Here is a 14,552-nt window from a genome sequence, read left to right as displayed (position 1 = left end):
GAGCAGGTTATTGGTGAGTAAGTGCTGCTTGATAGCCGTGTCAATAACACCTTCCATCACTTTGCTGATGATTGAGAGTAGGTAGGTTAACGTTGACTCTATTTTCTCTCCACGGATGTTGCCTGGCCTGCTGAGTTTTTCCAGCATTTTCTGTTATTTCAGATTTCCAGCATCTGCAGTATTTTGCTATCATTGAGAGTAGGCTGATGGACTGGATTGGATTTGTCCTGCTTTTTGTGGACAGGACAAACCTGGGCAATTATCCACTTTGTCGGGTGGACGCCAGTGTTGTAGCTGTACAGGAACAGCTTGGTTAGAGGTGGAGCTAGTTCTGGAACTCAAGTCTTCAGCACTACAGCCGGGATGTTGTCGGGGCCCATAGCCTTTGTTGTATCCAGTACACGGAGCTGTTTCTTGATATCACGTGGAGTGAATTGAATTGGCTGAAGTCTGGTAACTGATCAACCTCACTAAAATACCCTTGGTGCTGTGGGATTTACCACCTACTCAATACCCTGCCTACCAGGCATGGTACTGAGCAAAACCTCATCTAGTTCCAGTGAAGTGGCAGTTTCAGTTCCTTACCTGTTTGTGGGCTCTCTGGACTTGTCCTTTCTTGCCCTCTGCCTGTTTCTGTTTCTCAGGTGTGGTGACAAAGCTCTCTATTAAATGCTCTTATTCCCTTACATCTCTCAGCAGAGCCAAGTGCCCTTCAAGTTTGTGATTTATATCTTGAGTGTTGCATTGAGCTGGCATTTGTGGCATGCATTGATATCCTGCAACACAAACTGGATGTCCTATATATGGCAGTGAATGTAGTAGGAGAGATGTCCTGCTAGCCTGTAGGTTTTCGTCTTTGTTGCTAACAATAAATGAACTAAACTACCTTCAACAGCATCCTTCACAGCATAACTTCTGTGCTGAAATGCAATTCCGATATCTCAGTCTTGTTTAAACAGTGATGATGAAAAGTTAACTAAACCACATAAACTGAGCCCGGAGTGTCTTCCAGAGGCAAAACTAATCTCAGGATTAAGTTGCTGTTGATAAACTGCATCACTCCCATGGTTTAATTAATGGTGTTGCTCTTTACTCCCGTAGTCTCGATCAGTCTTCTGGTTTTGATATTACATTAGGCGATACATTTACCTATTGAGTCATCAGCTGAGCAATATTGTATTAATTTTATTAAAGAGGTGAATTTCATTATTTCTGTTCAGTTGATGTGCTGTCAAGTTTCACTTTCAACAGTTACTGTGCTGTAAGCCAGTAGAAGATGAATAATTCTGTTTTGTCTATTGTAGAATTTCTGGAGCTGTTTGAACAGTCACCTCAGAAATCTCCTGCAAGAGGCTGCTGGTATGGAAGGAGTCCGTCTTTGTGATGCCACTCACTGTAAGGATCCCCAGGGTTTCAGTTGGTGGTTGGTTACCCACCTTGCAATTCTTTACGTGTTCGATAGGAATGGAACTACTCAGGAGAAGGTACAGAGCGAAGATGTGTGAATTGTGTAGTGTTCATTTTAGATTTGATTGAATCTTTTCCTTGAACTGTTGTAACAGCCTTTGCTAGGAAAGCAAGTTAAGTTAAGCTAAACACATAGAATATCCTTATTCTGGCTGCTTTGGATACAGAATATTGTGGCTCTGTGTCAGAGGAGAACTGCCTTGTTCTCAATCAGTGGGAGTGTGCAAGTAATCCTTAGTTGCTGCATTCAACAACTTGTGAAGAGTTGAATATTCAAAGTAGCATTTTTACAGGACAAGGAGAACCCTATCGTGGTTCTGGGAGGGAGGGGGAAGAGGTGAGAGTCGAAGTGCAGGAAATGGGACAGACACAGTCAAGGGCTGAACAGCAACTCTCCGACACCTCCTCCTGGACCATTCCCCACCACCGAACGTCAAGCCCTCATTTTGCAGATCGTCACTGACCTCATCTCCTCTGGAGAGCTTCCCCCCCCAACCCATGGCTTCCAACCTCATATTCCCCCAACCCCACACAGCCCACTTCTACCACCTTCCCAAGATCCACAAACAGGACTGCCCTGGTAGACCCATCGTTTCAGCCTGTTCTTGCCCCACGGAACTTATTTCTTCCTCTCTGGACTTTTTTCTCCCCTTGTCGTCTCTTCCCGCCTACATCCGCAACTCTTCCAATGCCCTCCGCCCTTTAACAGTTTCCAGTTTCCTGGCCCTAACCATCTTAATCAACTTTGCTTCCAATTTCCACCCCCCCTTCACATGGTCCATCTCTGACTCTTCCCTTTTCTTTCTCGACTTCGCTATCTCCATTTCTGGGGATAGACTACCAACTAATATCTACTATAATCCCACTGACTCCCACAGCTACCTTGATTACACTTCCTCCCACCCTGCTTCCTGTAAGGACCCTATTTGCATTCTCCCAGTTTCTCAGTCTCTGTTGCATCTATGCTGATGATGCCACTTTCCACACTAGTGCTTCCGATATGTCTTCCTTTTTCCTCAACCGAGGATTCCCCTCCACCGTGGTTGACCGAGCCCTCGATAGTATCCGTCCTATTTCCCGCACTTCCGTGCTCACCCCTTCCAGAACCACGATAGAGTTCCCCTTGTCCTCACTTTCCACCCCACCAGCCTCCACATTCAACAGATCATCTTCCGGCAGTTCCGCCACCTCCAGTGCGATGCCACCACCACCCCTCCCCTCCCCATCCCTTTCAGCATTCCGATAGCACCGTTCCCTCCACAACGCCCTGGTCTACTCCTCTATAACCCCCAACAGCCCCTCCCCTCCCTACGCCACCTCCCCATGCAAGTGCAGGAGATGCAACACCTGCCCTTTCGCCTCCTCCCTTCCCACCGTCCAGGGCCCCCAACACTCCTTCGAGGTGAAACAGCGATTTGTACTTTCAGTTTAGTATACTGTATTCGCTGCTCACAATGCGGTCACCTCTACATTAGGGAGACCAAATGCAGATTGGGTGATTAATTGCTGAACACCTCTGTTCAGTCCGCAAGCGTGACCCTGAGCTTCCGGTTGCCTGTCATTTTAATTCTCTGTCCCACTCCCACTCCGACCTCTCTGTCCTCGGCCTCCTAGATCAGCCATGATCTCATTGAATGACGGAGCAGGCTTGAAGGGCCGAATGGCCTACACCTGCTCCTATTTCTTATGTTCTTATGTACACTGTTCTAATGAAGCTCAATGGAAGCTCGAGGAACAGTGCCTCATCTTTTGATTTGGCACTTTACAACCTACTGGACTCAACATTGAGTTCAATAATTTCAGACCATAAACACTGCTCCCATTTTTTTCAGACAGCAGCTGCTGGTAGCAGTTCTGCTGTTGCCATTTACACCACCTCTAGACCCACCTTTTGTTGTATATGTATTTTTGTTCCTCACTTGAGTGAATTCTCAGATGTTCAGCCAGTAGGAATATTGTATCCCATACAATAAAACCCTATGGGCCAGAAATTCAGTGGGCTTTGCGCCCAGTTACCGCCCAAAGAGGGCTTCTGCGCCAGTAGAGGAGTTTGCGCTGATATTCAGCGCTGCGGTAATGGCGGTGGTAGCCGGTAGCGCTGCGCCGGCACCGATGACGTCATCGGTGTGCGCAGTGCCCCGGTTCCGCCCCGCTACCGACCCGACCCCCATATTTAGTTGCGGCCGCCTCTTCTGCAGCGGCCGCAAACAACGATGTGAAGACCGGGCCGTGCTGCAGCCTTAGTGGCGCTAGTTAAGGCGGAGGTGCGGCCGGCCGCTTTTTCGGCGGCCGCTTGCCCGCACCTCCTTCCCCGGCCTCCTCCACCTCCCCCCCCCCCCCCCCCCCCCCCGCGGCATTGCCGGCTGCTTTCCGGGAGCCCGGCACTTCTCCGTGGTGCCGGGCTCATTTGCCGGCACCAGCGAGCGGCGATCTCCGAGTTGCAGGCACCTCCCCCTTAAGAGAAGGAGGAGGCCTGCAGTACCGCAGCCTGCCGCTCTGCAGCGAGTGGCGCTGCGGCACCTACAGCGCTGAAATTCAGTTTCAGCGCCCCAAGCGGGGCCGGGCACACCCTGGAATAGCGCCCGGTTCCGACTTGGGGCGCAAAAACTGAATTTCTGACGGGCGCAACTGGCTCCGCGCGCAGCGCTAACTTTTGGGCGCTAGCCAGCTGGCGGGACCAAAGTGAATTTCTAGCCCTATGAATTTCACCGTGATCCTCTTCAGTTTTCCTACTTTCCAGTCACACACGTATCCCTCTGTGTCTGCTGTTTTCTTCCACTTGCAAAGCAAATGAGTGGTTCCGCTAAACCTTTGTTTACTGAGGAGGCTGTTTTCAATTTATTGTTTAGTCCAATGTCAGTGTTATTCTGACTGTTCAGTATCATTCAAATTACCTTGTGTACAGGCCATCAGACAATCACATGCAATGTTCATTCCAGATTTATAAATTTTTGTCACTGGCAGATCTTTACACATGATCCTTGTGTTTTGATTGAAACCCATTGTGTAGTGCCCGATGTTACTCTGAGAATGTGTCACAATATTGAAAATGTAGGTAACCAGTTTGGTTGCATCACATTTATGCAATATAGTACATTCAAATCAAAGTTTGCTACTGTGTGGAAATGCCTTGTGGTGCATAAATACTCTTTTATCCATTTGTTCTTGTCAAATGAACATAACTAATAGAACATATGATTGTATTGTATTCCCAGGAGAGTAATATGTTCCAAGGTTGAAAGCAGAATTGTTCAAATAATGAATTCCCAATCTCAGGCTTGTTACCGAAGTTGAAGGCAGGCCCTTCCCCAAGGGAGAAGCTTCCCCGCCTTACATCCTTGTGCCTAGTAACATTGCAGCTCATCATCTTGACCAGAGAACAGTGGACAGCACAGGAAGACCTTAGTACTTGGGTGGGGGGGGGGGTGCTTTGTGTTGGTAGGAATGTATCTGTGCTGAGTTGGCAGCAGCATATCCTGAAAGTGCCAAGAACTAAAGTTGTCCACAAAAAATGCACATTAGATGATTAACACCATTCCACTAATCTAATAAAAAAAACTTAGTTTAACTTCATAAGAATCACCTTTACTGCGCCGATATAAATTTCTCCATTTCCCACACCAAGTCTTACAACCTCTCTGCAAACTGGTACCAAATTATGGAGGGTGCTGTTACTCTCACACGAGGAACTGGGTTGCGATTCCTCAAGCAATTTTGGACCCTCACAACCAGTGAGAGGAAAGGAGATTTTCATGCCATGGTTTAGAATGGATTCAAATCCACAACCTAGTGTTGAAAAGACAGTGTTGTTTACCCACAGTACTACCTGGTCAATGTGCCAATAAAGTCCTTAACTCGACATTTCCAGAACCTGCTAATATATTTTAATGTATTTGTGCAATACAGAAACAGATTGAAAGCAATTGGAGTTTTACAGAAGAGCTTCTGAAACTATCCTCGAATGTTCAGGTATGTAAGTATACCTATACTTAATATTCATTTTATAAAGGCTAAATATTATTGCCAGGAATTACCTTCGGGGTTCTCCCCATTTGTTGCCGTAACTTCATGGAAGATTGGTGGAAACCCCGATTACCTTGTGTATCCGTATTTTCCGCTGAAGTTAAGGTGGCCAATTAGGAAAACCCTGGAGAAAATGCTCAGTGTATGTATCTTGTATACTATGTGTATATTTTGTTTAACTCAGATGTGTGCAGATCCCTGTAGTTTGCAAGTGTTCTGTAAGCAAGTGTTTGCAAGCATAACAAAAATAGTGGGGAACCAAGGGACTAATAAGAGTGAGGAACTTAAAGTAATTTGAGAAACTAATGGGACTAAAAGCTGACAAATCTCCTGGACCTGATGGCCTACATCCTAGGGTTCTAAAAGAGGTGGCTGCAGAGATAGTGGATGCATTGGTTGTGATCTTCCAAAATTCTCTCAATTGTAGAACGGTCCCAGCGGATTGGAAGGTAGCAAATGTAACCCCGTTATTCAAGAAAAGGAGAGAGAAACCAGGGAATTACAGGCCAATTAGCCTGACATCAGTTGTCGGGAAAGTGCTGGAATCCATTATTAAGGAAGTGGTAACGGGGCACTTAGAAAATCATAACATGATTAGGCAGAGTCAACATGGTTTTATCAAAGGGAAATCATGTTTGACAAATTTATTAGAGTTTTTTGAGGATGTAACAGCAGAGTAGATAAAGGGGAACCAGTGGATGCAGTATATTTGAATTTCCAAAACACATTCGATAAGGTGCCACATAACAGGTTGCTATGCAAGATGAGGGCTCATGGGGTTGGGGGTAATATATTAGCATGGATAGAGGATTGGTGAATGGACAGAAAACAGAGAGTAGGGATAAACAGGTCATTTTCCGTTTGGCAGGCTGTAACTAGTGGGGTGCCGCAAGGATCAGTGCTTGAGCCTCAGCTATTTACAACCTATATTAATGACTTAGATGAAGGGACCGAGTGCAATGTATCCACGTTTGCTGATGATACAAAGCTAGGTGGGAAAGTAAGCTGCGACGAGAACACAAAGGGAAGGATTTTCATTGAGCCCGTGGAGGCGGGATTGGAGGCGTGTGGGGGGTTAAAATCGCAAAAACTGGCGTGCGGGAACCCCCCGCCTGGTTACTGACTCCGAGCAATTTTAACTCGGGCATGTCTGATGATCCCGACTCCGTCCCGCATCCAACAGGCGGGACTGGTCGTTAAGGCCCTTAGCAAGCACTAAATGGCCTCTATAATCCTATTCTAAAAGGCCCTTGCGATTTTAACCCTTTTCCCACGTGAAACATGCCTGGTGGGAAACACGACGGTGAAACCTGGCGGGAGCACTATTGGATTGCTGACTATCAACTGCAGGTCAACCATTAAAGAGGAGATTTGATCAGCCATCATTTGCAGGTGGCAGGACTTAGTGGTCTCGGGTATGGAGCAACTTTTAGAAGGCTTAACCACACCTGTGGAAGGTTGGAGCCTCACACCCATCTCCAGTGTGACCTCCTGGGAAACCCCTCTCACCAGCTTCCCTCAGCGCTTCCTCAACTGAGGCATATACCAGAAGCATGGGAGCCATCTACTTCCTTCCCATCTGGGCATTAGAGGAGCTCGAGCACCAGCCGCGGCACCAGCAGAACCAGGAACAACAGCAGCACCAGCAGCGCCAGGCTGCTGCTCACCCACCTGAGGCTGCACAGGCCAGAAGGGGCCAGCGCCTGGAAGCCTGTCAGCGCAGGAGATACCCCCCAACAGGGTCTACAGACACAGGGTCAGCTATCTCAACATGTCTGAGCAGCAGTGCCAAAGGCGGCTCCGACTTTCGCGAGAGATAGTGGGTGACATCTGCGCAATGCTACAGCAAGACCTGCTGCCCAGAGGACCAGGTGGACAAGCATTACCAGTGGCCGTCAAAGTCACCACCGCACTCACCTTTTTTGCCTCAGGCTCATTCCAGGGATCAGCAGCAGACATCAGCGGCATCTCCCAGGCGGCCGCACACACTTGCATCACGCAGGTAACCGATGCCCTCTTTGCCCTCGCGCACAATCACATCCATTTCACCAAGGATCGAGCAAGTGTCATGGCGCGTGCGGTTGGATTAGCTCATCTGGCAGGCTTTCCAAGGGTGCAGGGCGTCGTTGACTGCACACATGTGGCCCTTAAGGCACTCCATCGCAATCCAGGTATTTTTGTCAATCGCAAGGGCTTCCACTCCCTTAACGTTCAGCTGCTGTGTGACCACAAGAAGGAAATTTTGCATGTTTGTGCCAAGTACCCTGGCAGTTGCCATGACTCCTTCATACTGCCCCAGTCTAGTGTGCCTCCGCTATTCAGTCCGTCAGACCAACTTAACGGATGGCTACTTGGAGACAAGGGCTATCCCCTGAAGACGTGGCTAATGACGCCGTTGAGGAAACCATCCAACGAAGCTGAGGAGAGCTACAACCAGCCACATGTCCACCATTGGTTTGCTGAAGATGCGCTTCAGATGCCTGGATAGATCAGGTGTAGCCTTGCAGTACTCAGCAGCCAGGGTCTCCAGAATCGTCGTGGTTTGCTGTGCACTTCACAACATGGCACAGCGTCGTGGCTTGCAGATTCCTGAGGACCAAGTAGCTCCTCACATATCCTCCTCAGATGAGGAGGAGGAGGAGTGCGAAAACGAACATCCTGCAGAGGCCCATCAACCAGCGGCAGCATTACGCGAGAACATTGCTGCCCGGGATGCAAGGAAGGCACTCATCCTGACCAGATTTGCTTAGCCTCGTCAATCAAACACTTTTGCCTCGCAGCTTCTTACCAGAGCATTGACAAAGGCTAAGAACCAGAGGATTCCTATCACTCTGACCACCATACCGACAGTTGCAAGTATGCCTAAGCCCTCAATGTAGAAGTCCCAATAGCGAAATGACAGACGATACAACTGCAACATTTGCCATCAGAAATTTTATGTACAATAACGAAGTGATGGCATTTTTACAGTAAACACAAAATTGCACCCAAGTGACTACCCTTGTGACTCTTTGTGCAGAATTTTCCTCTTACGCGTGCTCCTACGTGGTGCCTCCCCTGTGGCTTCAGCAGATGTGGAGGCCCCTTGCTCACTTTGCTGCTGCTCCTGCCTCGACACCTTTGGCGAGCGTCCTCTGGGGTGGCAAGCCTGTGAGGGCTCGTCAACAGTCTGCTGCTCCTGCGGCTGTGCAGGGGTTGAGTCGTCAATCTCACTTGGGTGTGGACTCTGGTGGGGCTCTGACCGAGGGCTCTGCAGTGGCATGGAAGTGTGAGCACTTGGAGAGGAGCCCCCACTTCCTTGAGGTCTGCCACCAACCTCCCTCTCATGGGTCAGGTTCCCCTCAGCGCCTGCAAGTGGCTGGAGAGCACCTTGCTGCACATCAGGGGGGCCATGGGGACCCGTATCTGCAATGGCAGTCCTACTCAGAAGGACTTCCATGAAGGTCTGGTTTCTCTGTTCAATAGATGCCCATCGCTCCTCAAGAGATGTAATTCTATTCTGAACAATGACCATGTTTTCCATACCCTGGCAACTAAGCTCCTCCATGGCCGTAGCCATCCTCTCCTCTACCGTAGCCATCCTCTCCTCTACGGTAGCCATCCTTTCCACAGAGGTTGCCATCCTTTCCGTGGTGATGCGTTCATGCGCCAATGACTCCACAAAGGCTCTGGTCATGTTCGCTATGGACTCCTCCATTCGCTCCACACTCGCAGCGACCCTAGAGACAAAACCTGCCAGAGACTCCTGCATCTGTGCCTTGTGTTCCATCACCGCTGATCTCATGGATGGACCCAGAGGCAGAGGGTCGACATGCTGCTGAGCCGAGCTGGCAGAGTCCTGCGCCTTCCGACTAGGACTCTCCACCGCTGTCCCTGTCTCCACAATCTGCTGATGCTCACTTGTGAGCTGTGATACACCCGGTGACAACACTACTCTATGTCCCGAAGGTCCCACCGAGGTGTGAGTGTCTGCGCTGGTACTGGGTGCGCAGATTTCTGGTGACTCTGCGCCCTCAGAGGTTGCAGCTTCCTCTGAGGAGTCTGGCTGCTCAGCCTCTTCTTCCTGGCTAGGGGGACGGATGCTTGTGATGGTCCTGTGGGGGAGTAAAGGAAAGAGTCAGAGATGTGATGCCAAGGATACATGCACATTACGTTTTGTAGATGCTCTTAAGTCCATCTGTTAGAGCTTCACAATCATTATCAGCGACTCATGCAATGTCAAAGAGAGATGGGAAACTTTTCTGTCAGCAGCTTGCTGTGTTGCACCCGTCTGTCCGTCCCCCACATGCGCATCATCTTCCAGTCCCACTATTTTGAGTACTGCCTCCTCCCAGGGGGGGGTCAGGTGGACTATTGAGGCTGTCCCTCCTCCTGTCCTGGCTCGCTCTCTTTTGTTGTGAGCTCTCTTTTCCTGCAATGAGGGAGACAAGTGGAGGTTGAGTGAGAATGAAGGAATGAGTGTAGAGATTGCATAGCATAGATACTTAGAAGGAGACAAAGATGGAGTGAGGTTGCAAGACCAAGGGCCCTCCCTGTGTGTTGTCAGTTGTTTTCATAGCATCAGAGTGATAGGGAGTGTGAGGGCTGCATGGTTGAATAGTTATGTGAATGTGAGCATAGAGAGAGAGGGAATGGGTAATGGTGCATGGATGTCAGTGTCAAGTGGGATGTGGAGGAAGAGATTGCTAAAGCTGAGTGCTGGTGAGGAAAGGCAATGGGGGTCAGATTGAGGGTGATGGGAAATTCAACTTTTCCAGTGCGCTGAAAGTCATGAAATCTTTTCCGGCACTGAATCTAGGTTCTGCGGGTGACTCCCAAGGAGTTGACCTCCTCAGCCACCTGCATCCACACTGCCTTAGTATGAGTGGGAGGCTTCTTCCTCCCTGAGGAAGGGAAGAGCACCTCCCTGTTGGCCCTAGCCCCATCCACCAATGCCTGCAGGGCCACCTCGTCGAAAGGAGCAGCTGATCTCGGCCTCCCGCTTGTCATCTTTCCTGCAGACCCGTCTTACACCAAATGGAGAAAGCTTGGAAGCCTGCAGAAGAAGCAAGACTTGCTGTTGACCTTAACTGCAGCAGCAATGATGACGTCATCGGAGGCGATTTTCAGTCATGAAAAACCCATTTGCCAAGGGTTCCCACACATTGGAAATCAATTGGACAATTAAGTTAAAATTGCATCAATCTCCCACAGCCATTTAGATTTGGGTGGATAACACGAAATGCGGATAACACGACACCATCCCGCACCCGAGTTATAATCCTGCCCAAGGAGTCTGCAATGGGATATAGACAGGTTAAGTGAGTGGGCAATAAAGTGGCAGATGGAGTATGTGAAATGTGAGGTTATTCACTTTGGTAGGAAGAATAGAAAAACAGGATAATTTTTAAATGGTGAGAAATTATTAAATGTTGCTGTTCAGAGAGATTTAGGTGTCCTCCTACAGGAAACACAGAAAGTTAGCATGCAGGGTACAGCAAGCAGTTAGGAAGGCAAATGGAATGTTGGCATTTATTGCAAGGAGGTTAGAGTACAAGAGTAAGGAAGTCTTACTACAATTGTATTAGGGTTTGGTAAGATGACGCATGGAGTACTGTGCACAGTTTTGGTCTCCTTATCTGAGAAAGGACATACATGCCTTAGAGGCGGTACAACAAAGGTTTACTAGATTGATCCCAGGGATGAGAGGGTTGTCCTATGAGGAGAGATTGAGTAGATTGGGCCTATATTGTCTGGAGTTTAGAAGAATGAGAGGTGATCTCATTGAAACTTATAAGATTCTGAGAGGGATTGACCGGGTAGATGCTGAGAGTCTAGAACTAGGGGGCATAGTCTCAGGATAAGGGGTTGGCCATTTAAGACTGAGATGAGGAGGAATTTCTCCACTCAGAGGGTTATGAATCTTTGTAATTCACTACCCCAAAGAGCTATGGATGCTGAGTCATCGAGTATGTTCATGGCTGAAATACATAGATTTTTGGACTATAGGGGAATCAAGGGATATGGGGATCGGGTGGGAAAATGGAGTTGAGGTCGAAGATGAGCCATGATCTTGTTGAATGGCGGAGCAGGCTTGAAGGGCCGTATGGCCCACTCCTGTTCCTAATTCTTATGTTTTCCACGTCATGATTTGTTTTACATGTTACAATTTGTACAGATAAAACCACTTTCATTTACAATTGTGCCTTGTTGCATCTTTCAGAAATGTCCCAAAGCACTTCTCAAATAATAAATTACTTTTAAAGTGAAGTGCCTCTTGTTATGTAAGCAAACCCGGCAGCTAATTTGTACATAACAAGATCCCACATAGGGCCATTAGATGAATCACTAATTAGCTGTCATTAGTGGTGTTGGTTGCGAGAGAATGTTGGCCAGGACACTGATAGAATTCACTGCTCTTTCTTAAAGTTGCGAATTTTGGGTTCATTCAGCCTTTTTGCTTTCGTTATCTTTGACTTTTTTGTTTTCAACGACTCCTTAAGTGAACCTTTACTACCTGTGTCCTCGAGTATTTTCATTTTCCCCAATATATAGGTGAAATATTGTTGCATGTTGAGGATAATAAACAGGAAATCATTTTATACATTATTTCAGTCCCATGTTCCCTTGGATCCTCCTTGTCTTTGAGAGGCCGCAGAGCACAACTAACATTAGATCTTTTAGGCTTTAAATACCAAACAAATATATTAAAAGCGTAAATGAACAAGTAAATAATAGCAGAAACAGAACATAGATTTTTAACCCTTTTTAAATTCTTTGCTCACCAGCTACAGAAGTTGTCTGGTTTATCTTCAAGGCTCCAATCAGATGACCTCTCTTTGAAGCTCTGTGCTGTAAAATAAGCCAAGCAAAATTTAAATAACTGTCCATTAAATTCAAAAAGCTTGCCTGTCAGGAACATATCTGAACAAATCATGTTTGTATTTGAATTGAGTGGCTTGGCTCCTCCTTCAAATAACTGCCCAGTGACCAACCAGTACATCTGTGCAACACTGTTGAATTGAGTCAGGGCATGATTTCTCAAAGTATAGCTGGTTTAATCCTCTTGGTACCACGGCAGAATTAAAGATACTAACATCAAATTAAATGATCAAGTTCGCCTTCATTGCACCATCTGAGCAAATAACTAGTATATTTTTTAATTAATTAATTACACGCAATTACAAGTAGGTTTAAGGTGCTAATTCAATCTTGAAATAATATGTACCTAAATATTACATAGGATTACTTACATAGGATATACGGCACAAAAACAGACCATTTGGCCCAACCAGTCCATGTCGGCGTTTATGCTCCACTCGAGCCTCCTCCCGCCTTTCCTCATCTAAATCTATCAGCCTAACTCTTTATTCCCTTCTCCCTCTTTTGCTTGTCTAGCCTCCCCTTAAATGCATCTATACTATTTGCTTCAATCATACCCTGTGGTAGCGAGTTCCACATTCTCACCACTTTTTGGATAAAGAAGTTTCTTCTGAATACCCTATTGGATTTCTTGGTGACTATCTTATATTGATGGCCTCTAGTTATGCTCTGCCCCACAAGTGGAAACATTCTCTGTCTAGCCACTCTGTGTCCATCTTTCATAATTCTAAAGACCTCTATTAGGTCACCCCTCAGCCTTTTTTCAAGAGAAAAGAGACCCAGCCAGTTCATCCTTTCCTGATATGTATACCCTCGCATTTCTGGTATCATCCTTGTAAATCTTCTCTGCACCTTTTCCAGTGCCTCTATATCCTTTTTATAATATGGCGACCAGAACTGTAAGCAGTACTCCAAGTGTGGTCTAACCAAGGTTCGATACAGGTTTAGTATAATTTCCCTACTTTTCAATTCTATCCCTCTAGAAATAAACCCTAGTGCTTGGTTTGCTTTTTTAATGGCCTTGCTAACCTGTGGCGCAACTTTTAGTGATTTGTGTATTTGTACTCCGAGATCCCTTTGTTCCTCTACCCCACCTAGACTCGTGACCTCCCTATTTTTCCTACCAAAATGTAATACCTCACATTTATCTGTGTTGAACTTCATTTGCCAATTATATGCCCAGTCTGCAAGATTATTAATGTCCTCCTATAATTTGTTGCAGTCCTCCTCAGTATTGACTATTCTCCCCACCCCCCCCACCCCACCAATTTGGTGTCATCCGCAAATTTATAAATTGTGTTTTTAATTAAAAGTCTAAATCGTTAATGTAAATTGTGAACAGCAGTGGTCCCAGCACTGATCCTTGTGGAACAGCACTACCCACCTTCTGCCACTCTAAATAGCTACCCTTTACCCCCACTCTCTGCTTTCTGTCTTGAAGCCAGCTAGCTATCCATTCTGCTACTTGTCCCCTGACTCTGCATTCTCTGACCTTGTTCATCAGTCTATTATGGGGTAGCTTATCGAAGGCCTTTTTGAAAATCTAGATAAATTACATCTATTGCATTACCATTGTCTACTCTCTCTATTACCTCTTCAAAAAATCTAATGAGGTTGGTCAAGCAAGACTTTCCCTTTTGAAATCCATGCTGACTATTCCTTATTATATTTTTGGTTTCTAGATGTTCTTCTATTTTCTCCTTTAGTAGGAATTCCATTATTTTTCCTACGACGATGTTAAGCTGACTGGTCTATAATTCCCTGAACATGTTCTATCCCCCTTCTTGAATATAGGTATTATGTTAGCCTTACGTTACACCTTTTTCGAGCGAATTATTAAATATGTGTAGTAATGCCTCTGCTATCTCGTCTCTAGATTCTTTTAAAATGCATGGATGCAATCCATCTGAATCAGGGGTTTTATCCTCTTTGAGTTTGATTAATTTATTTAATATATCCCTTTTTATTTTAAATGCATTTATCTCATTACTAATCTCATCATCCAATGTCATGTCCACCTGTTCTATCTCCCTGGGAAATACTGAAGCAAAATAATTATTTAATATTTCTGCCATCTCTCTATCTTTACCTGTGGTATTATCCTGTATACCCTTAATGGCCCTATTCCCATCCTTTTTTTATTGAAGTGCCTGTAAAATATTTTACGATATTGTTTTATGTTCCTTGATAATTTAATTTCA

The 14,552-nt window shown here is 46.3% G+C and overlaps 1 protein-coding gene across 1 annotated transcript in view; it reads left to right on the top strand.

Annotated features, from left to right (window-relative positions):
- The window catches only part of mms22l (MMS22-like, DNA repair protein), a 313,635-nt gene that overhangs the window by 68,119 nt on the left and 230,964 nt on the right, over positions 1–14,552 (top strand). The window contains exons 10-11 of the mRNA XM_085997428.1: positions 1,305–1,484; positions 5,374–5,436. Of these exons, the coding sequence (XP_085853554.1) occupies positions 1,305–1,484; positions 5,374–5,436 (243 nt within the window). The remainder of the gene's footprint in view (positions 1–1,304; positions 1,485–5,373; positions 5,437–14,552) is intronic.

The sequence above is a fragment of the Somniosus microcephalus genome, chromosome 9, assembly GCF_052327205.1.
Source record: "Somniosus microcephalus isolate GS21.2 chromosome 9, FLI_Smic_1.0, whole genome shotgun sequence".
Taxonomy (NCBI): Eukaryota; Metazoa; Chordata; class Chondrichthyes; order Squaliformes; family Somniosidae; genus Somniosus; species Somniosus microcephalus.
Note: the sequence above shows the minus strand (reverse complement) of the source record. Positions and strands in the feature narration are given on the sequence as shown.